Genomic DNA, 25545 nt, shown 5'->3' on the forward strand with positions numbered 1-25545 from the left:
TAGGCCTGTAAGTTTAACTTGGTGGGCAAGTTATTTGAAGGCTTATATACTGGAGAATTCCATTATGAGCAGTAATCAGCATGGCTTTATGAAGGACAGGTCATGTCAGACCAATTTAATTGCTTTTTATGATAAGGTAAGTAAGAAGCTGGACAGTGGGGATGCAGTAGATATAATCTATTTGGATTTTGCCAAAGCATTTGATACCGTTCCCCACAAATGACTGCTTTCTAAGCTAAGGTCTATTGGTCTTAGTGAAGTCGTTTGCACATGGATAGAAAACTGGCTACAGGATCGGGTACAGAGGGTGGTTGTTAATGGTACATTCTCTACTTGGAGTAAGGTTCTGGAGTGGGGTCCCTCAGGGTTCTGTACTGGGTCCACTTTTGTTTAACCAGTCAATTCTATCCAGGATGTGGCATCCTTGCAGCAGGATCTTGACCAACTGGCAATCTGGGCAGCTAAGTGGCAGATGAGATTTAATGTGGATAAATGTAAGGTCATGCACCTGGGATGTAAAAATATGCCCCGTATACCCTTAATGGGACTGCACTAGGCAAATCCATAATGGAGAAGGACCTTGGAGTCCTTGTAGATAATAAACTTGGCTGTAGCAAGCAATGCCAGGCAGCAGCTGCAAGGGCAAACAAGGTTTTGAGCTGTATTAAAAGGGGTATAGATTCACGGGAAGAGGGGGTTATTCTTCCCCTTTACAGAGCACTGGTAAGGCCCCATCTAGAATATGCTGTTCAGTTCTGGTCTCCAGTGCTTAAACGGGACATTATTGAGTTAGAGAGGGTCCAGAGAAGGGCAACTAAGTTGGTAAAGGGTATGGAAAGTCTCAGTTATGAAGAAAGAGTGGCCAAGTTGGGTCTGTTTACACTGGAGAAAAGGCGCTTAAGAGGTGACATGATAACTCCCCGAATCAGTTGTACTGGCTGATACTTTATATAGCTTTAAGAAGGGGCTGGATAGATTCTTAGCAAGTGAGGGAATACAGGGTTATGGGAGATAGCTCTTAGTACAAGTTGACCCAGGGACTGGTCCGATTGCCATCTTGGAGTCAGAAAGGAATTTTTTCCCCTCTGCGGCAAATTAGAGAGGCTTCAGATGGGGTTTTTTTTGCCTTCCTCTGGATCAACTAGAAGTTAGGCAGGTTATATATAGGCATTATGGTCGAACGTGATGGATGTACATCTTTTTTCAACTCAACTTACTATGTTACTATGTTATTATGTTACTATACAACACCACATCCCACTTCCCCACTGTATACCTTGTACTTTCCCTTGACCCTGCGATTGGGGAGCACCCAGCATTTCTCAGTGTGCCACCGGCCCAGTCCAACACTATATGTGTCCCTAAACTAGAACAATTCCAAGATATTAGAGAAGGCATTAAAGATTCACTTCTGCCCACAAACATCGTCATTTTTAAATTATAGTCTGCAGTGACAAAGAATGACACATACAGTAGATTGTTCTGCAACATTGTGGTCTATAAAGCTCAAGCAGAGATTACCCAACAATGAAATTTCTTACTAAATGAACTAGAGAATGCAGCTTCCCATGTTGCAAAAAACTGTATGGCTCACTGAAGCTCAGAACATTAAAGCGTGTGGCATTATAGAAGTATAAGAAGCACAATACTTAAATAAAAATAAATCTTGTTTTAATGTGTTTTATAAGGCAGGCGGGTGACTTTTTCCCCCTGAGATTGTTGTCAGGGGTTTCTACCCTTTGTTAAAGCATTTATTCAGTGACTATTCTGAAACCTAGTGTCCGATATGGACAAAAATGGGTTTCTTCCATTGGATAGTCATTATTGATTTAAATTATATCCTCTCTTTCCTGTGCTTCTTTGTCGGACTTTTGGCAGCAAGGAACATGCTGAATGTTGATGTATTCAGAATAAGTGAGCTGGTTCATAAAGAATGTTGTTCATAGGTCTAGTCTTGTAAAAAAGTAAGTAAGCCCCATGTACTTACATGCACAGCCCTGTTTCAAATCTCCCGGCAAACATCATTCTGACCTGATGTGCTTTCTGGACAGCAAAGTTTGCTTCCTGTCACATTTTCCATGTAGATCTAATTTGTGCAAGCTCTTTCTAATAGTAAATTCATGCAAAATGATGTTCAGTTAACTTTTTAAATCACTTTCATGATGGATAGGCAAACTTTAGTTTTGCTCTATATACTGTATGTGTGTTGAAATATGTTTAAAATAAAACATTTCCATGGATTGTGCTTAATTTTTTGCGTGAATGTATATTCATACATCTTTGACTTTTTTTTATCCTAGAATCTAGATCATTTGGTGTGGAACAGGAAAGTTCATTGTTAGAAAATAAATATAGGGAACCAATACAAAAGAAAGACTATTTGTAAATAGAAGGATAGCATTAGGAGTATAAGGGATAGAATATTCCCCCAGGTGGCTTACAGCACAGTTTTACAGTGCTCCCACAATCCCTTTTCTATTCTTTTAGAAGAGAAGATGTTGACAGTTAACAGGTTCTTACTCAAGGGGTCCACCAGATACCACATGACATTAGAGGTTGATGCTATGGCACTAGAAGGCAAATGTCTTTCTTGGAAACTGGCTTGTCTGAAGTGGATAATTGGTTAAAAGAATCAAGTGAAGTCTCACATCAATTTTAGGAGTTCAGGGGTCAATACTGGATGGTGAATATTCAGATATTCCTGTGGATACATCAGGCCTGATGCTGTCAATCTGGTATTAATGGTTGAGACTGTAAATACTGAACACCCTCAAGAGAATATGTTTTTGTAACAAAGACTTAGGATAATGCCACCAGCACATGATGAAGTGCTGTTTGGGCATGAAACATTCAAGGCTCTAGAAATGATGGCATAAATAATGTTTTGTTTTTTATATTTTACTACTCTATTAATGGGCTAATTTGTGGTTCTTGTGCCCAATGCCAATTTTTGCATTGTTTGCACGATTTGTCTGCTCCCTGAGCTGATAGTCTGGGGCTGGAGCACCTGGACAACAGTATCCCATTGGTGAGTTTTCAACAACAAGTTGTTCTAGTACTCTTTATTCTTTTTATAGTTTAATGTCTCAAGTGGCATTTTTTTTCTCATCCTCATTGACATGATTACACAAATGCATTAAAGTTTTAATCTAATTTCAGCCAGGCATTTTCTTTCTGCAATGTTGCCATTTTTACGCCCATCGGAAATGCATGCGTTAGCCATTTGGCTAATGCAATGAATTTGATTGTGAATGCATTATTTGCGTAATTACACCGCTGAGTATTTAAAATTAACAATGCCATCTGTGGCCTAAAGTGTTGAAAACTGTGTAAGTGGTTCCCCCTACATTTCCCATGTAAAAAAAAAAGAAAAGGAAAGATGTTAATTCCTTTAGTAGGGGTGCAACATCAGTCAGGCAGAAATGAAATCAGGTTTGCCGACGTTGAGGAAATGTGCTCCATTCAACAAGGGCCAACTGGAAAATCTATGATATTGTAGATCAGATACTGATCAGTGCATCTTCAGGCTTTTTAAGAATAAACTGATGTAATTTGTGCATAGATCTTGGCTATGGCAGAAAATACCATTATTTTGTTTCAGAATATTTCATCCTTAGTTAGCTATATCTGCCCAAGGCCTGTATTGATTCCCAACATACCTCAAAAGAAAATTTTGGACAGGTTTGTCAAAATTATGTTGTCCAAAAAGTAATCTGTGTGTGAGATGTGAGGAGACAAACAAGTTTTAACCATCTTTTAAAAAAATGCTTTAGTTCTTTCATACAGTAGGTATAGCGGTCTTGTCTTAAAGGGGTTGTTACCTTTGAGGTAACTTTTAGTGTGACGTTTAAAGTAATATTCTGATACAATATGCAATTGGTCTTCATTTTTTATCATTTGTAGTTTTTTTGTTATTTCGCTTTTTGTCCAGCAGCTCTCAAGTTTGGAGTTTCAGCAGCTTTCTGGTTGCTATGGCCAACATTACCTAGGAGCAGTTTGAATGAGAGACTGGTATATAAATAGGAGAGGGATTGAATAGAAAAACAAATTAATAAAACTGTAGCCTCACAGAGCAATAGTTTTTGGCTGACCCCCATTTAAAAAGAGTTAGAAGAAGACAAATTGAAAAGTTGCTTAAAATAGGCAATTCTATAACATACTAAAAGTTGACTAAAGGTGAACTACCCCTTTGAATTCATTAATTCAGAGGTTTACCTGAGCAGTGGTAAAATCCCATTTTCTTGGGTACTCAAACAAATCAAACATCACAACCTAAGCAAGCTAACTCCGCCTGAAACATGGGGACCTGTCAGAAAAAACTGATGTTCCCTCCCATATTCCTGTATAATAATCTAGATTAAATTACCCAATTTAGATAGTTCTGGGTGGTACAGTCTATTTGGTGTATAGTTGGGTGTGAACTAACTCCCAGCCCAGGGCCCGTTGTTAGTATTTACTGTAAATAAATAGTCTGCTGTCTATTGTTTTTTTTGTTTTTTTTAAATGAAGCCTGTAGGCTACTGTTACTACTGGTAAAATATAAATATCAGTATTTCTATGCAGGCCTACACATCCGAAAAGCCTATATTATAGTGTGATACATATCACAACAGAAATCATTTATATGTTTTTCATCACACTACAGCAAGTGCCTGTAATCTTATGTTGTTTGTGGGAAGAGCATCTGGGGATATTAATCTTTTTACCCTGACTGGGAGCTTTGTTTCTGCTGGAGAGTTCTAAATAAGGCTTCATGAACAGTTTCAACAGTTTGGAATCTAGCTCTAACTGTTAGACAACAACTTGAAGGAAGCAGGAAAATTGAGGCTGCTGAAAGTAATTCAGCCGCTCTTCCTCCACAGCTACTGTATTTATTTTTATGAGGAGAAATTTGGAGCTCTTGAAAGGTTGTTCACCTTTGAGTTAACTTTTAGTGTGATGAAGAGAGTAATATTCTGAGACAATTTGCTATTGGTCTTCATTTTTTTTATTATTTGTGGTTTTTTTAAGTGTCTTTTTTTATTCAGCAACTGTTCAGTTTGAAATTTCAGCAGCTAACTGGTTGCTAGGGTCTAAATTACCTTAGCAACCAGAGAGTGGTTGAATGAGACACTGGAATATGAATAGTAAAGGACTTACATAAATAGAGAAATAATAAAAAGCAACAATAACAATAAAATTGTAGCCTCACAGAGCAACAATTTTTTATGCTGGGGCCAGTGACCCCCATTCGAAAGCTGGAAAGATTAATAAGAAAAAGGCAAAAAATCAAAAGAGATAAATATGTAATGAAGATCAATTGAAAAGTTGCTTAGAATTGGCCATTCTATAACATACTAAAACACACTAAAAATTAACGTAAGTTGAACCATTATAATACCTTCTACTTCTAATTATAGGTTTCCTTTTTCTTTTAATAAAAAGTATGAGGACTTCCTCTATTTCTTTATGTATTACCAATTCTGTTTCCCAGTAGCAATACAAATTATTATAGTAATAGATAAAACTCAGTACATTTAAAATAGCCTTTGGTGACTGACCTCAAAGCCAATGTGGTAACATGGTAAAGTCTACAACTTACTTTATGAAATGGTCCATTTACTTACATTTCTTAATATACTTCATAAGGCTCCAAGCTGAATTCCAAATAAATTTGATAAAGGGAATTCCATATCTTTAGGCTAAATAAAACTCCACAATCGTGGAATAAGCTCATTAACCTTATGATAAAGTACACTTGTGTTTCCCTACTTACACAGTACATTGGTATTTTAGCAAGCCATGTTTATGATGCATATAACTGGATGCAGCTGGAAGCAGATAAACCAAATATATCACTTACTGCTGTTACTGTAGGATTTCTTCAAGCTGAAAAATACCATGCTAAAGTTAAATATTTGCCATCCAATAGGCTACCAATAGTTGTTTGTAAGGTTTGAAAACTCCATGTAATATTTCAAAGAAATCACTACCTGGTCACGTCTTCCACTAACCATTTGGTAACATCTGCAAGCACAGTGCACAGTACAACTTGCATTTTTACCCACAGTGAGTTGAGCATAAAACCACTTTCATTAAAGTTACTTGCATGAAAATTGTGCTCCTGACACTCACTTTTTTCTTGCTTTCCGTTCTGGGTAGAGCACTGCTGTACCTGCCCAGATGTAGCCCCAGGGATCCCTCAGCACCCTGCATCAATAGGCACAGCACACTTGTGCCTAAACAATAGGGCACACACGTCACTCACATGCTAAACACCAGCTTCAGGGATTGTTGTGTTTTATTAACTTGTCTGCTTCCAGATTACTTGTTACTGAAGCATCAGTTTTCTTCTGTAAAACTCCTGCATTCTGCCCCTGTAAGCTATCAGTATTTGTTTACTTGCCACAAGACAAAACAATTTGTAACTGTTGTACTGACTTGTTCACCTTAGTTCACCTTAGAAGACTCTTTGATCACAACGCTGGTACAATATATAATTTCCATTTGACATTGCTTAAAAGTCTCTCTGAAATTTAACAGGCTATATTCCTTATTTCTTCACTGCTGGGGAACAGTTCTGAACCTTAAAAAAAATCTAATTTCACAACTGATTTCATGTTCTTTGCTTATCCAGATTATTTTGTCCAAAGCAAATGGGTTAAAATTCCACTCACTCTGTTTCACACACCTTTTCTCTGCGTAGTGTTAAACTATCTCAGTGTGGCAAAACAAGAAGCAAAAAAAAAATGTCTATAAACAAAATGTTTATACAGGAACATCATTTTTGTTTAGCCCCAGGATCTAAGATGAAAGGCAGTACATCTAAATAGATGTCAATCCTTTAGTTAAATTCATTGTTGCGGCAAATTGATCAAACTATACCCACTTTCAAAAGTAACAGCTACTACTTCCATTGATAAGAGTGTTTATTGGGTAATGTAGTGTGGCTACAGCCTATAGTGTAGCAATATGTGTTTACCTGTTGCTATTTATTTTTTTTAGTACTTTCTTGTATCATTTTACTGCAGTAAGCCTATCTAGACCTGGAATTAGGCAAGCAGCAATCCCTTACTGTTGTTTGTGTTATTGTAGGTACAGACAGGCAGCTGAAAACACTCAAGCATTTAATCTTCACATTGTTAAATTCTGTTATTAATGAGATTATGACGACATAAGATCTTTACCTTATACCAGGACTGGGCTGCCGGGAAAAAATATTAGTGGGCCCCTGCGGCCCAGACCCGACCCTTGCCGGCGCTCCCCCTGCCCGACTGTTCCTCCACTGACGCGTTAAGTTTACGTGCTCGGGGGAGGACGTCGGGTAGGGGGCCCTGCAAGGGGGGTTAGGGGGCCCTTGAGGGGGGCAGCGCGGCACAGGCACCTGCAGGGCCCCTGGGGCGGGAGCCCAGGTGGGCCCTTCGCCCCCCAATCCAATCCTGCCGAAGGGGGTGTAGTCTTCATTAAATTAAACTCATTCATTTTTAAGGTGCATATTTGCATCTTCATATTTCTTCATGACCAATGTCTGGCTGTTGTAATAAGGTCACATATTTAAATGTGTGCCTGACTAATACCATGTGTGGCACAGAAACATTGGCATATTAAACCCAACTTTTATTAACAAAACTTTGGAGCATGAAGACATTAATATGATTTTAGAAGAAAGGATGGAATGGCTGTTACTACAAGAAATAACATCTTACGTATATGATAATGCAGCCATCATAACTGCTAATAGGGAGCAAAACCAAAGATATAAGGCAGTAGTGCTTATTTATGCACCAGGTTATTAAAATTATAGCAGCAAATGCATTCACATACATAAAATAACATTTGCTTGTTTGCTGTCTATCAACCCTTTAGTCCTCTTAGCATCAACAGCCATTATCAAAGTAACCCACACCTCTTTATTGTGCACTGCTGGAAGCAATATAAACTTCATGGGCAAAGGTTCATGTTTTATAGGGAAGCAGCATGTTTTGAAGATTTTATTACATAGCATTCTATGACCATCTTCTGCCTGCCGAGAAGATTGTATTGTAAAGGACTGGATTAAAAAAAAAAATTTTGCTGGATGAATTTAGTTAAGAGGATTGAAGGGTTGGAAGACATCAGATAATCAAGCCTAGTTTTACGGTTGTGTATGGCAGTGCATATCCTGTAAATATATATTTTTTACTCCAGTGAATAAATGAGCTAGGACTGTAAATTCCCATGCATTCCGCTCTTTTAACAAAAACATTTGAGTGAAGCTTTGTGGTCGAATTTGGACATCGACATCTTGGAAGCATGAAACGGGTTGTTTTTTTCTCTAATGTTTATTGCTTGCTATCTTTGTAATCACTCCATACACACAATTATTGTCAGTGACTGTGATGGAAATAAAGATTGTGGTTTGAAAAGACATTTCATTTTATTTTTACTTGAAACAAGTGGAAGGAAATGTAAGCCCTCAAAGCAAATGAATGAAAAATTGCTCAGAGTGCTCTTCAAAGCACTTTTGTAATTTACATTCTTTATTATTTTTCTAAGTTTGGAGTTAGTAAACATTTTTATACTGCTCATATAATGACCAGAGAAAGATGTGTATCTGGTCTTATTTAAGCAGAGTAATATCCAACAGTTTCCTCCTCTTCTGAAGAATACAAATTGCTAATATCTTAAAATTTAGAACCAAAATGCTCTCGGAAATGTTACATTTATTTGTATTGAGGGTTAACATTCCCTTTAAACCATTACATAGACATTGACGGAGCAGAGAATGGTCTTAAACATATGTATAACCTTGTGAAGTCATTTATAAAGGAAATTCATCTTTTTCTTGTTACAGCATTAGACTCTATACTGAAGATGAAAAACTCCAGACATGGAACAGGTTAACAAATGTAGAACAAATGTAGAACAGGTTATTAGTGCAAAAGTGCCTCTTTTCTGCAGATCTGAGGGGCCTCAGTTTCTTATAAAATTCTGCATGAATTAATGTACTCATGTTGGAATAGACGTTTGGTCTTGAGCATTGAGGGTTTCGTTAGAATGAAGTATATTTGTGTTACAGGGCCTCATTTACTAAAGGCTTGATTTTCTCCAATATTTTTCAATGCAAAATACAGAAGAAAGCCATTTCTGTGCACAGTTATTTCTGCAATTATATTTAAAGTAGGTCACTTCTGTGACAATGTTTTTAATTCATGCAGCAGAGGTTTAGCAGTGGTAAACATTTCTCTGTATTATTACAGAGAAATGGGAAACCATATTTATTTAGAATTATAGGCTTTACATAGATTCTATGGGAGATAGCCTTCCTGTAATTTGTAGCTTTCTGGATAAGGGATCCCATTGCTGTATAATAAAAACATGTTTCCTAGCCTACAGAAAACAAAAAATTGACTCTTTCTATGATATTACATGCAATTTTAAATAAATACTTTATTTGTATATTGATGTCCGGTTTTATATAACATTTCAGTTGTTAGATGGATTGACCTTGCTGCAATACATCTCTTGTCTATATTGCTGACTGTTGGCTTAATAGCATACTTGTAGCACTGTACTGTGGCTATAGATCACATTTGGTGGCATCTAGCAGAGGGAAGGGGTTTGAAATACTTAATAGTTGGATTTTGCTGCAAAGAGCCTTTAAATGACCACGAAATTTGGATGTTCTGCAGATGATGAAAATCCAGGGATCCAGTGTAGAATTTACAGACAGAAGCCTCAAAACTGTAAGATCAGCATATTCATTTTTTTCACCTTTAAATGCTCCAACATAAACCCGTGCCTGTAGTAAGAAATCACAGGAATTAGTGAGGCTAATGAATGGGTGGCTTTGGTCGCTGGAGGTATAAAGCAAATGATAAAAAAGTGACTTAAAAGCTGTAGCATATTCCATTTTGTGTACTTTATAGGGACAGCAAAGAATAGAGGCCTAGTGAAGGTCAGGGCAATCCAACTTCTATGAGATGAAGTGATAGAGGGCTGATTAAAACTGGGGAATCTCTATTTATGTTCTACGGCAACAAACCACAACTAATATAAACTGCCTGATATTCATAGAGAACATAGCAAGTGCTTCCAGTTTAAGCATTGCTCATAAAGATCAGACTTTTACCCACATGGTATGAACAAGTGTTGAACGGTTAATGCTGGGGCAGTTCACAAACATTATGTTTTCATTGGGCAGCATTTGAGGCAGATGGACGGTAAATTGCAAAATCAGTTTCTAGCAGCTTGGGCAGAGCTTTCCCATAATATTATTACTGACATCTAGTGACCTCACTGCCTACACTTGGCCTGCTCACTTCCCTCCCTGCTGGTGACTTAGCCCTTTAACTTCATATGATGATCATTTTCTTCAGAATGCATTAGGCTGACCTTTAAGAAAATGAAATTGGTTATAGCGAAACTGCAAAACGGGTTCCTCATATCTGACTCTGAACTCACTTAATTTATCATAGTTTTAACTCATGACAAAATCAAGCTCTTTTAATACTGGGTCACTACTTAGGGGCTGATTTACTTACCCACGAACGGGTCGAATGGAGTCCGATTGCGTTTTTTTTGCAATGATCGGTATTTTGCGATTTTTTCGTATGTTTTGCGATTTTTTCGGATTCTTTACGAATTTTTCGTTACCAATACGATTTTTGCGTAAAAACGGGAGTTTTCGTATCCATTACGAAAGTTGCGTAAAAAGTTGCGCATTTTTCGTAGCGTTAAGTTTTAACGCTACGAAAAATGCGCAACTTTTTGCGTAAGTTTTAACGCTACGAAAAATGCGCAACTTTTTACGCAACTTTCGTAATGGATACGAAAAACTCGCGTTTTTACGCAAAAATCGTATTGGTAACGAAAAATTCGTAAAGAATCCGAAAAAATCGCAAAATGTTCGTTTTCAAGTCGGAACTTTTCCAATTCGGGTCGGATTCGTGGGTTAGTAAATCAGCCCCTTAGTGTGCTCCGCTGTTGTGGCTTCATTTTGAACTGGATGTAAAAGTAGGCGAGAGCAAAATTGTCATTTAAGTACAAAGCTTTATACGAGTACATCTAAAGTTCTCGAAGATGTTCATGTTCCCACTGACATGTGCATCAGTTATAACATGTGAAAACAACATTTAAGGATTTGTCTAAGAATTATTCAAAACGCAGCAAAAAAGATGTTATGGAGCCAATCTGCTGTTCTTTATCCAGGATGAGGGTGAAGGTAAAACAGACAAAGAAGGAATCTGTAACTGAACTTCATGTTGATTATAGTTTCTTGCAATAATCTTCACACAGCCCCCATCAAAAATGTATTAATGCTAGACAAAATTTTTACAAGAGATGAAGCAGTAGCTCATGTACCTTCTGCACTATGCTAGAACTAACCTGTTGTCATTCTTGGGCTTTATTGATTTCGGAGACACAACAGAGAATTTGTGTTTAGCAGTCATACACCCTGCCAGCATTTTCTATTGAAAACAGGATGTTATGTACCAAAAAGGACATTGTTTTCTTATTGTGTTACTGGAACTAATACAGTAAATGAATTCTATTCTTTTAAATTAAACACAGAATGGTTGGATTTATAAAGCAAGACTGCTCTGCAGATGTTATATTATATGAACCCTTTTGTATTCACCACTTCAAATTACAAAAGGTGCTGTTAATCTGGCCAGTGGTGCTAGCATTCAAATTCAATTAAATATCACATAATAATTCTGGATGCTTAAAATCTTTGGTTGCAACTATATACTACAGGTATGGGACCTGTTATCCAGAATGCTCGGGAACTGAGGTTTTCCGGATAAGGGGGTCTTTCCATAATTCGGATTTCCTACCTTAAGCCTGCTAATAGAATATCTAAACAGTAATTACATCCAATAGGATTGTTTTTGCTCCAATAAGGATTAATTATATCTTAGTTGGGATCAAGTACGAGTTACTGTTTTATTATTATAGAGAAAAAGGAAACCATTTTGAAAAATGTGAATTATTTGATTTAAATTGAGTCTATGGGAGACGGCCTTTCTGTAATTCGGAACTTTCTGGATAATGGATTTCCAGATAAGGGATCCCATACCTGTACTATGCTTGGCATTTCTTCAACATCTGGATAGTAAGTTTGTTTTGCAATATCTTCCTGGTCAAGATGTTAATATCAGAAAAGAAAGAGAGGAGCTGTGCTTATATCAGGGATGTGGGCCTGCTACATTGCCCGCCGGCATTGCCCTGTGCCCAACAGCTGGCCATGCCCTGCTGTTTTAGTTAAGAAACTAGTTGAACTTTAGATCAAGGATAAAGAGGTGCAGAGCTGGCTAGAAAAAGCTCCCAGATCCAGGCTGGTGGAGATCCCAGTACACAACTTGACTGCAGAGCTAATACTCTCAACCCTTCTCTAGGGCAGCATTTTTCAACCGCTGTTCCGCGGCACACTAGTGTGCTGCGAGATGTTGCCTGGTGTGCCGTAGGCAGGGCCGCAATTTTTACTTTAATAAAATCCGGGCCCTGTCATTGGTTGCGCCCCGTGTGTACGGGTGACGTCAGTACGCACGGGGCGCAACGTTATAAAAGGGCCTGTGTGCGGTCGCGTGTAGGCAGAAGTGCAGAGGCGGCGCGCGTGAGGGGAGCAGAAGTAAAATGCTGCTGGGCACCAATGTATTAGGGGGGGGCCACGGGGCACACTGACTTATGGGGGCACTGCTGCTGGGCACCAATGTACTAGGGGGGCTGGCTCTTGGCACCAATGTACTGGGGGGCACTGCTGCTGGGCACCAATGTACTAGGGGGGCACTGCTCTTGGCACCAATGTACTAGGGGGGCACTGCTGCTGGGCACCAATGTACTAGGGGGGCTGGCTCTTGGCACCAATGTACTGGGGGGCACTGCTGCTGGGCACCAATGTACTAGGGGGGCACTGCTCTTGGCACCAATGTACTAGGGGGGCACTGCTGCTGGGCACCAGTGTACTAGGGGGCACTGCTCTTGGCACCAATGTACTAGGGGGGCACTGCTGCTGGGCACCAATGTACTAGGGGGGCACTGCTCTTGGCACCAATGTACTAGGGGGGCACTGCTGCTGGGCACAGAGTTAAATTTTTAACATTTTCTAATGGTGGTGTGCCTCGTGATTTTTTTCATGAAACAAGTGTGCCTTTGCCCAAAAAAGGTTGAAAAACACTGCTCTAGGGTGAAAGGTGCAGAAGAACATTGTACTTACAATCTGCTATGGCACTTTTTCAGTACAGGGCTGTCTAGCCCTACACTCTGCTCCTGGTGTGCAGTTTTGCAGACATTAAGACATTCTGTGCTTTATGCTACAGGTATTGGACCTGTTATTCAGAATGCTCGGGATAAGGAATCTTTCTGTAATTTGGATCACCATACCTTAAGTCTACTAAAAAATAATTTAAATATTGAATAAACCTGATAGGATTGTTTTGCCTCCAATAACAGAAAAAGGAAATCATTTTCAAAAATTAAAATTATTATTTTATAATGGAGTCTATGGGAGACAGCCTTTCTGTAATTCAGAATTTCTGGATAACGGTTTCCGGATAACAGATGCCATACCTGTGCTAAGAAATGCCCTACTCTTCCCTGGATTGTTATCCATCTATCGCAGTATATTCAAGATGACCAACTACATTAAAGTCATCCCCAGCCTGGTCACTCCTACACTTACTTTCAACTGATTTTTTAATAATTCTATGGCTTCATTACACATGAGTTCTATCTGCTATTTGCTTGATTTCAAAGTTAAATGGTTGCTGTTTTATTGGCTAGCACGGGGATCACTTGACTGTAGCTGGGAAGGGTGGGAGCTACACCAAGGAGCTAGTCACTGTTCCTGTATAACCGATAGCAAAAAGGGGGTAGTTGTGCTCACACCTACATTTTTAACCTTTAAGCAGAAGTGCAATGAGGCCGTGACCACAATATTCATATAGGCAGAAACAAGAGATCCTCTGCGCTCACCCATTATCAATATATATTAGACATTAAGACATTCTGTGCACTACACCACTAAGAAATGCCATTCCCTTTAAACAAAACAGGGCTGTAGAATTCTTAATGAATCAGATGAAAGTGAATGTAGGACTGGCCAGACCAGGGATGACTTTGACGTAGTTGGCCAGCATGAATATATTGCAATATATGGACAAATAATGCCTTTTTGTTAAAAAGGGAAGAGCATTTCTACCATAGTACCTGGATTTTAACAAAAAATATTTAATACAGCTCTAGATTAACTTGTACTGTAGAGAAAAAGAAATATCGGCATCTTTAAAAACATGTTTCATGAAAGCCTACCGATAATATCTAAATTATGTATTGTAGTATCTGTATATAAATGTATTGGTGATATTGGTACTTACTGTTAATGGAAAAGAACAGGCAGCAAACAGAACAGTCATAATAGCCAAGAGAATGAGATGTTCTAGTTCCTCCATGCCTGCAGGTTCTTGTTGGTTTGGAAAGTTGGCACTGGGGATGCCCTTTTCATTTTCCCTTTTATACATTTGATAAAGGTTTTTCATAATCATCAAATTGCAAAATACAATAGCTAATATCAGCAGACCCATTATAGTGCCATAAAGCATAGAATAAGCAAGGGCACTTGTACTTGATTCCTCTGCAGTCATTTGTATGAAGCACCATGTCCCAGGACAATATTGTTTATATCTACCAAAGCCAAAAAAAGGTAAACAGCAAAAACCAAGGCAAAAAACATACAAGATAAGTGAGACCAACAGAGCCAATTTCTTGTTGATATTTTCTTGATAGAAAAATGGGTAACCCAGAGCAAGCCAACAATCAACTGCCATAGCCAAGAGAATAAACGTTGGAGCCAAACCACAAAATATCATAAGGAAGCCAAAGACTTTGCATAGATTTAGATTGCCAGTCATACCAACCAAAGACTGATTTTGAAAATAAGCAACTTGAACCACAGGACAGAGCAGGCACTTCCCCATCAGATTAGTAACTGTTAGAACAGTTACCAGGACATAAAAAACAGATGTCTTCTTGGCATGAAGCTTGTGGAGCCACAAAATGAAAAGGGCGATGAGATTTCCCAGGAACCCAGCAGCAAATAGCAAGGAGCTGGATACAACAAGTGATTGCTTTGGATCATTTGGCTCGCAGAACAAGAGTATAGCTCCATTTAGAAAAATATAAATGCAAAGCAAATATATATATATATATATATATATATATATATATTAAGGTCTAAATAGCTTTCTTAGTTTGCCATTCACAGATCAGAACTGTGGTCACTTCCAGTAGGGACAGGCTTTAATATGTGGAGCAAAGCAAACAATTAAATCATATCCTCTTCCATGGTATTATGGTAAAAAAGCCAGGAAAGTGGTTTCAGCAAGAAGCTTGTATTTGAGTCATTGTAATTAGTATTATACTTCTGTTATGGGAATTAAAATTATTACTGCAAAATCTGGGAACCCTTACTGCAGTGTTGGGTAATGTTGCACTTGATTGCTTCACAAAGTAATGTACTGTATGAATACAAGAGATCAGAATTTTAACAGCACTTGATCTTGCTGCATCCCCTAGTGGGGAATGAAACACACTTTTTTGCTTTTGATTGCTCTGCCCCGTCTGAGACAATTATAAGAATCAAACCACCCTTGCCTCCTGGCAGATACATTATATCCAGTCAACTGAGAAGCCCACTGTCTGTTGCACACACTTTATAGTGCCATTAGCAGGGCCGTATTTATATATCAGCACCAAAGGGCCTGTGCCTAGGGGACAGCTTTAGGGGGTTCTCCCTTTCCACCACCAGAGACTTGTTGGGGTATCAGATGCATTATTCTGTGTCAAGGCAGCAAGTGACATCATACACAACAAACACCAATATAACATTTCATATGATTACATGAAATTAGCGCCAACGCTTGTGGTGTGTGAAGTAACTTGTGACTAAAATAATAACTCAATCTTTTTTTTTTTTTTTTATAATTCTTTATTTTTGCATTTTCAAGTATGGGGAAGGGATACAGAAGGTAAAAAGGGGGAGGGTAGGGAGGGGAATATTGCACATGTTAATTTTACATTTCTTTACATATACAGTATCAGGCAAGCTGTCGTCAAGTTATTTCTATATTTTTCAGGTAAATATTCCTTAACTAAACCTTATATACAGTGGTTGTAAAATGCTTCTTCTATGTGGCTGATTTGTGGTAATTTTTTTTTTCATAGTGATCTTAAATAATCTATCCAGGGAGTCCATATTTTCCTATAGTATGTGCTTTTATTGTGAATCATGAAGGTTATTTCCTCCATCTGTCTAATATCTTCTGTATTAGCTAGCCATTCTGCAAAGAGCCCCCCAGCGGATTTCCATTTTCTGGGTATGAGAGATTTCGCAGATTGTAATAAATGTAAAGTTAGTGGATCTGAGACAGGAACATTCTTGCATAATTGAATGTTGAGTAGGATTAGTGCGGGTCGCCAATATCTATATTAAATTTTGTAATTGCATTTATTGTTTTCAGTACTTCTGTCCAGTAATATTGTATTTTTGGACAAGTTAACCAGATGTGTGTATGATTTCCTCTGTGTATAGTATTGCATCTCCAGCATAGGTCAGAGGTATTAGGGTACATTTTATTTAATTTTACCGGCGTGTGGTGCCACCTTGTTACCAGCTTATAAATTGCCTCGTTCGTTCTAGATGCTCTGGATGCTTTATGTATGGTGCTTAGAATTCTATCCCATGCTTCTTCAGATATATTCGTATCAAGTTCTTTTTCCCACGCTTTGCAGAATGATCTAGTTGGTAAGGACATGGCATTTAATAAGTACCTGTAGGTCTTTGAAAGTGGCTTATTAATCATTTTTGTTTCTATTATGATTTGTTCCCACGGGGTCAAAGGTCTATTCCATTTATGGTTCTTATTGGCTTGTATAAAATGATGAATTTGGTTATAATTCCATGTATCTCTTGGGTGTGTTCCCCATTTTTTTTGAATATCTACCAAAGGTATCATCTTATTGTCTCTTATGAAGTCTCTCATTCTAGTTGGTTTATTATCCCATGAAGACCATCTGGTGAAAGAGCCTCTGTCTAGTCCCGGGGTAAAATTGGGGTTTAAAGTGAGAGACTGTAAGACATATGGATTGCTTGTAAGTTTATAGGTTTCCTTATTTTTATGCCATGTCCTTAAAGTAGCATATATCAAAGGGTGTTGCTTTGCTTCCCTTATAACACTCAATCTTTTAAGGACACACCCTTTAAAACCCAAACTTCCTTAAAGTGTGTCTTGATAAAGTTTTATAGAAAAAAAGCTTCAAACCTAAATTTTCTCCAAGTCTAACCCAAAGGGGCACATTCATGAAAATGCTTACAAAAAAAATCGGAATAGTCACAATAATATTGTATTGGCGATCTGATACGAAATTTTCGTATCCGAATGATTGGAAGCGGTGGGAAAACCTTTCCGACTTTGATCCTTCTGTGCATGATTTTGGAAACCTCCCATAAGACTTAATGGCACTCTGCAGCTCCAACCTGGCCCAAGGAAAGTCACGATACCAAAGCTTGAATGAATCCGAAACTTTTGTACTCAGCGCGACAATACGATTTTGTAGTACAAATTTTGTCACAAGGTATGGAAAAGTGGCGCGAAGGTATGAAAATGTCACAGAAAATACACTCAGTATGAAAAAGTCACATTCGGAGCGTTCATACATTAATAAATGTGCCCCAAAGTCTTGCTCCACTAACAACACTGCAGTTTAGGGGACAGTTCCCCTTTAAGGTAGCCATATGTGGTCCCACAGCTTGGACAGTTAAGCTTTAAATAAGTACTGGCACGACTAAATGCGTAACATGGAAGAGCTGTATAAAAAAGTAAAAGAAATAATATACAAATCTTTATTTACATTGTATGATTCATGCAGTAGGCTAGAGATCAGTTTGGATAAATAATGGGGGGTTGCATGCAGAGGAGTTATATTGTGAAACTGGACATCTGTATAATTATTAAATTCTTCTGACATAGCACTCAAATTTAATATACATTTCATATGTTAGCCCAGTTCTGGAAATGAAAAACATGCAAAAATCATACCTAAATAATAGGGGGCATATAAATCATGCTGTGTAAAAAGGGGCGATTAAATACACCACACATTACCAGGCATCTCAGCTGTTGGAAGCAGAAAAGAGGACCTTTAGCAGAGCAAGATGGTGCCTGCCATCCTCTACTTTTAAAGTCAAGATGCAGTTCATAGCCATGTTTAGGTGGTCCCCATTGGTGTGGTTCAGAATGGGGTTACTTATTCCTCCCTCAGCCTGCTCCTTATGAACACTCCACTTCTTGCTAAAGGACAAGGACCTGCACCAATGGGCTTGATTGTGGAGCAGGGTGCAAAGTGCGAAAAACATGCAACCTTGTGGCTATTTTTATGCACTGTGCAGCCTGCCCTGCCAAACAAAAATGACAGCTCAGGTTTCTTCACAAAGGTTTGATCAGGCAACTCCGTAAATCAGGGTCTTCACTTGGTCAGAGAGTATCTACCCTTACCGCTAAGGGCAGTAGTCAGTCTTTCCCTATCTAAAATATCCCCAACAAGTACAAAAAAATCGCCTCACTTAACTTTAAAAGCCAAATTTCCATTATATAAAATGGAAATTTGGCTCTTCTAGTGCAGAGAGTACAAAAACGCTTTCTGCACTAGCGGTGCAGCCCCCCAAGACTCGCTCCGACACCAAAGAGACAAGTGTGGAGCTGGTTAGGGGGGAGCAGCCTCAGGCGGCAACAGCCCCTGATGTACTGCTGGTCACTATTTATTCCGCCTGTGGGGACTTTTCGGGCCTCTGTGTGTTTGAAATGCCAAGTCCTTTTTTTATTCTGAGCAAGGACCTGCATGGGTACCATACCCATGAGCCTTTTAGCTGCTGTAAACAAAGACTCCCACTGGCTGAGGATGAACGGTTGAAAGGTTGCAGGTCTGTAAAGCAGCAGACCATTCTGTGACTATTTCTATTTAAAAATAGAATTCCTTTCTTACTGGCACAGATAAAGTGATGCAGAGCTAACATGATGGAACAATTGCCTGTTGAATGGAAAAGCAGCTGGCACAGAGCCATGGAAATCTGGATCCCTGACTAGCTAGGCTTGCTAGGGAATTATTCCAGCACAGTTGGTCTTTATTTATAATTTCCTATTATTTTGTGCAGTTATGTAGTACATTTCCTCCATTGTGAAATGGTTTGACTTATACTATAGTGCTATCTGGGAAATGTCCCTGTTTTGTATGAAGTCTTGGACCACCAACCTTGCAGTGAATTATGGCCTGGGTTAACATAATGATTAGAATATACTGTATATATATCAGTCATAGACTGGTGAAATGCATCCGCACATTTCCTGGGAATGATCATAAGCCAGTTGCCTGTTTACAGCTCTCTTAATTTCTCCTAGTGGGAAGTCCCTGCTTATCCTTACAGTTTACTAGGAAAATGTTTACTAGATTTTACACACCTTTAAAGTGAAGTCACAAAACGCCTCTACAAGACTATAGGTCCAAGCCTTCTTCATATCATATGGCAGAAGCCAGCAGGCGAGGGCATTTTCTCTCTGTATATTTGGTAAAGTACCCTGTAACAAGAATTTTTTCCTGTTCACTCAACCTTAATACCTGACTTAATACATTTAAAAGTATGACATTCAATATTTTCTTAAGTAAAGAAAATGTAAAAAGTAGAATTTATTCAAGGGCTTTCCTACAATCCCTTGTGTAAAAATAATTATTGGGCAAAGAATGCATAAGGCACTCTTTCACAAGTAGCATGTTTTAGAATTTTTTTGGAAATAATATCCAAAGCTGGGATATTTATTATCCAGATGCACACTGACACACAAGGGCTGATTTAATAGTGCAGGTGCAGTGTGTAATGTCAGGCCTATGTTTTTTTTTTTTGCCCACAATGCAGATTTTCCCTCATAAATCGCCTGACGCAATGGTGACTGCACTCAGATGCAAACTGTGCTGAATGTATTTATACTACTTATTATATTACTACTGATCAGTACTACTACTGATGTTTTAATTCAAAATTATGTGTGTGACCAATTTTTTAGGCACAAGTACATTGCATCTATAGTATAGACACAGACCACTGTGAGAACTCTGTAGCTACCATCACCTTTCTAGGTGCCAGTAGCTCCTTGTACAAAAATGACTTGTACAAGGATCCTTCTGGAATAAATACCCTGGAATCTTGCTCCATTTTGCATACTCTGTTTATTATAACCAGCATGGAGTCAGGGATCTCATGAAGGGAGGTGTTGATTGTTTCAGCATTATTGGAGTTTTGAGGTGCTATTAAACCTTCCAGGGAGAGGTGCAAAACAGCATTGTACGTGGCAGATAAAAGATGTCCCTTGGTTTTTCCATTTTCACATATATGGCTTCTTTAACACTTTTTTTGAACCAGTCCTCCCCCCTATCCAGAATCTGTACTTGGCAGTCTTTAAACGTGTGTCCTTTTTCCTTTAAATGTAGGTCATAGCTGAGTCCTGACCAGAGGAGCTGGCTCTTCTAGGCTGTGCCATACGCTGGGGTAATTGTTACATGGTGTTACTTTTCTTATGCTTTAGGATTGGGTCTTTTAGGTGAATCAGTGTATTCCTGGGTTTAAAGCAGACAGGGATGCGATATTTATTAAAAATCCTTTTTTTTGGACACCTCAGCTACATATGGGAGGACCAAGTTCTTTCTCCTGTCCTGCTTTCCTCCTTCACCAGTAGTTTTGGTGTTATTGCTTCTCTTTCTACCGGTTTTAACAAAGGCCCAGTCTGGATACCTGCAAGTATTAAGGGCCCCTCTGAGATGTTCCAGCTCTTTCGCCTTAACCTCTGTTCTGATAACCCCCAGTTTGCAGTTTAGTGGATGGCTGGAGTCAAACAGCAGGTACTGGTCTGTATGCGTTTCCTATAGACCTCTATTTCCAGCTTTTCACCCTCTTTTACCAACCAGTCCAAAAAAGCCAGTGTGTTATCTTGCACATATTCCCCTGTAAACTTGATGTTGTGACCCACTGTGTTGATGTTTTCAGTGAAAATCTGTACCTCTTGTGTGTGTATTTTAACCCAGGTTTCATCCATGTATTGGAACCAATGACTGAGTGTGATTCTTTTGAAGGTATCCAGGACCTTTCTTTCCACTTCCTTCATGTACAGGTTCACCACAATGGGTGAAAGTGGTGATCCCATGGCACAGCCATGCTTCTTCCTGTAGAATTTATCCTTGAATTTATCCTATGCTAAATAGGTGGTATTTAGCATAGGTCCAGTAAGGAACATGCTTATTCTGGGTTAAGTTTTGTTCTGTTGCTTAGGGTGTTGTTTTTTTTATCAACTATTTTATCACAATTTCAATCTCCTCTGCTATGGGAATGCATTTAAAAAGGTATGTTACATCTGCATATTTTTAAATGTGTAACCTTACATTTATCAAAACTGAATCTTACCAGCCACACAGAATTCCATTTTGTCAAGAACCCCCTGTAAGGATGATACATGCTGGTCGAATTCCACTGGTAAGCAAAATTGTATATCACCAGCAAACAGAATTGCTTTAAACCCTTTCCTCCATGGCATTGATTACTTGACATGATAAATCATCCTCTAATGCAAAGATTCCCAAACTATTTATCTTGCCCACAATACGCCTAAATCCAAACATTGCGGAAGCTTGAAACTAGTACACTTGGCTATGGCAGGGTCACTCTAAACACAGAATTTTATGTATCTCTACCCTTGCTGTAAGATAAGATGGGTTTGAACAAAGTATCCATTTACTAAACTATCACCTAAGTGTGCTTTTTATGGTGCAAAGGTATGCATTGTACAAGTAGCCAGAAACGTCCTACCTGGGCCAAGGCAGATGTTAAGTACAGGGTTAAATGCCTCTACACTTAACTGGCACTTCGGCATTCTCATGACACCTCTTACGTGGTATAGAAAGGAAATGTGTGCCAAGTTAATGTATCTGCATGTAAATGTTTAGCTTAACTGGCAAGTCTGTAACCATAACAAAAGGGGTAGGCATGTGTCAGAGAGAACTTGTTATAACATTATTTAAGGTTTTCAATTTTTCATTCTGAAATTTCTCCTAGCACAGATGGATGCAATTATCATACTGGGAATTATTTTGTTTTTTTACACAGCAATGAAATTGGCAAACTTAAAGGATCACAGTTATAAAGTTATTTCCATTCTGGACTGATGTGTTTTCATTGTGGAAAAATAATTTCCATATACACTGCTGTAACCATAAAATATATATGCACATATAACATAATGTGTGAATGCAAAAGTTCTTTTCCTGGACAACTCTATGCCAGCACTTAGTGGAATATCAATACACCCTTGCTACCAAAGAAGGACCGTCTCAAAGCATTAAAAGGCCTACTGCACATGAGAGCAAATTAGTTGTTTTTTGCCTTGAGAAAGCATAAGACCTGCCAACAAATTGGAGATTTGGATATATGGTATTCTACTCCCAATAGCATAGTTACATAGTTACATAGTTACATAGGGTTGAAAAAAGACCAGAGTCCATCAAGTTCAACCCATCCAAGTAAACCCAGCACACACAACGTACACCTACTAATCTATACACTCACATACATAAACTATATATACAACCACTAGTACTAACTGTAGATATTAGTATCACAATAGCCTTGGATATTCTGATTGATCAAGAACTCATCCAGGCCCCTCTTGAAACCCACTTATTGTACAGTGCTGCGTACTAACTGTAGATATCAGTATCACAATAGCCTTGGATATTCTGATTGCTCAAGAACTCATCTAGGCCCCTCTTAAAGGCATTAACAGAATCTGCCATTACCACATCTCTAGGAAGGGCATTCCACAACCTCACTGCCCTCACCTTGAAAAACCCCCTACGCTGCTTCAAATGGAAGCTCCGTTCCTCTAATCTAAAGGGGTGACCTCTGGTGCGTTGATTGTTTTTATGGGAAAAAAGAACATCCCCTATCTGTCTATAATCCCCTCTAATGTACTTGTACAGAGTAATCATGTCCCCTCGCAAGCGCCTCTTTTCCAGAGAAAACAACCCCAACCTCGCATGTTACCTCATATACATGGAGTCTTTGATCAACGTGTCCTTCAGCCTTCTGAAAGAGCATCTCATGGCAAGTGATTATCCTGCCATTCATGTACCTTACTGGCTTTCCCAAAATACATCTGGTGGCAGTTCTGCATGTTGGCTCTTTTTATGGATGAGTGGCCCAACGTTGGGGGCCTTCTTGACAAGTCTTGAGATGCATGCATTACCCTAAGACCTGTTGTCTATTTAACCTACCAACTCACAAGTATGGTACAGGTATTCTTTTGGATACCTAGTAGCAGAAGGCTCCTGATACCATTTATTAAGTTGGCCTCATAATATCTTCTGAGAAAATGTGTGATTTGTAATTTGTGATTTTGAACAGATACCACCCAAAGGTAATTATGTGATTCCTACCTGTGCAGTCTTAAGCTTAAAGTAATGGGAAGGATCCTCTGTTAATATTGCTTTGTTTCTGAAGCTTATTTTATTTTTTAAGTAATAAACAGACAGTCTGTTATGTTCTGAGTTATGATTTACAGTGGTTCTGGGCCTGGGGTACTGATACTGTGAATATATGTCACTTGACTATACAACAGAGAACAGCTACTAACTAAACCGTAAATATGGATTACATACTACAGTGGGCACAGTAAATTTTAAATGCAACATCAGAGATGAACATTTTTACAATGCAGTGCTGGCTGTATGCTTGTCTAGATGCAGGAGTTAACCAAATCTAGTTCATGGTCATGGCTCAAAGGCCTGGTAATTTGTTTGACCAATTCAAATTCAAACTATATAGTAAATCTTTTTATTTATTGCCTTGGCTCTGGAGTCTGTTTACTTACACAGTCTGTTTACTTACACAATAAGCTCAGTTGAAATATTTAATATTATTATTTAGTGTAAGTTGTTATAGAGTGCAGCTTTTGAGGTGATTGGTTTGTATTTTAAGAAATTTGAAAAATGTATATTTTTTCATATATAATAATTTAGAGCTCTAGATTTTGTTTGTGGAATGGCACATACAGTCTGGCAGGTTTAAAAACTTAGCATATCCTAAAAAAGAAAACACATAATTTTTCTAAAAAAAAAAGCACAAAATGCAAGACGTAGACAACTTGAAAGTGCACAGCATTCTGCTTTTTCAACTACAAGTATCAACCATAGAGAAATACTGTGTGGCTTTTCCTGTTTGACCAAACATCAGCTGAGTAAGATGCAACCAGCAGCGACAGCTCACAAACATATGGATGTTATATGGAGGTCAAAGAAGACTATTACAGAGTGTGTTTTTTTCGTAGCGCAATTTGAGTTATGGTTAAAAAACTTGAATGTCTGGTATTTATTAAGTGCAAAAAACCCAAAACCTTTCTATATAGAACTCAGTCCTAGACAAAGTCAAGCCATATTTTCAATTCAAGATATTCAGTTTTCAAGTTTTATTCGAGTTTGTTAACTTGAGGTATTCCACTTTTTTACTTGAACGAGTTTTGCTTATTAATATATAATCATGCATTTGATATGCGAGTATAAACGATTTAGAAAAACAAACTCGAAAATTGATAAATAAGCCCATGAGGGTCAAGAGAGGTATGCAATAGTAAGGCAGATACCATGGCTCTCTAGATTCCTTCCTAAATTGTAGTATCTTCTGAAGCTCAACTCCCATCAATTGTTATGAACAAAACTTTTCACCAGCCATGGACTTGCTGTGAAATTCTGCATTTTGCCGTTGGCAAATTTTTTCATCAAACTGCCACAAAAATTTTCCGCAACAAAAAAATCACCAAGTAAGGAAAAAGTCACAGTCACGAAAAAAAAGTCACGATCACGGCAAATAAGTCATGGGTACGTAAAAAAAAATTGTGGTTGCATCAAAAAAGTCACGTGTCAAAAGAGTTGTGCAGTCACATTTTGCAATTTTTTTTGCCATTTCATGGATTAGTCAGCAGTTTCACAAATTTCTTGGTGAAGCGAAACAGGACAGATTCACTCATCATTATCCGTCAAGCCAGGTGTGCCAAAATAGCCTTCAGTCTCCATATCTAGCTGGGAAAAAGCAAGTTATAACAGGAATCTAAAACTCTACTTTACATGCAAATGGAAGCAAAAGCCTTGTATCCAAGTACAACTTGGAGTAAAGGATAGAGCCCTGACAAAGTCAGTTTAAGGTGATGATTCCCAGGATTAATAACTAGAAAAGTTTTAATGCTTGGACATGTGCAAGCTGGGAACATTAATTTCCGAGTCCTGAAGGGGCCAGACTTATTGGAAAGTGAAAGGGGTTTGAGCAAACCAGCAAACATTCGGTTTTCAAATTTTGGGAGTTATACAACAGATTCCTTGCTCAAAGTGATTAATGGCAATACAGTGAACATCATAACATCTAAAGTAACTTGTAAATAATCTGTATATTGTATTAAAATATGTTTGCAGCTGTCAGAATCACTGTAATGTACAGGAACA

At 38.4% G+C, this 25545-nt stretch overlaps 1 protein-coding gene across 1 annotated transcript; it reads right to left on the reverse strand.

Annotated features, from left to right (window-relative positions):
- Nucleotides 1-7842: 7842 nt before the first annotated feature.
- ptgdr (prostaglandin D2 receptor (DP)) lies at nt 7843-15131 on the reverse strand (the record flags this gene model as incomplete). The annotated part of the gene is made up of 2 exons (XM_031891698.1): nt 7843-9760; nt 14337-15131. Coding segments are annotated over 2 exons (1017 nt in total), but the record flags the coding sequence as incomplete, so codon positions are not given.
- Nucleotides 15132-25545: the final 10414 nt, after the last annotated feature.

The sequence above is a fragment of the Xenopus tropicalis genome, chromosome 8, assembly GCF_000004195.4.
Source record: "Xenopus tropicalis strain Nigerian chromosome 8, UCB_Xtro_10.0, whole genome shotgun sequence".
NCBI lineage: Eukaryota > Metazoa > Chordata > Amphibia > Anura > Pipidae > Xenopus > Xenopus tropicalis.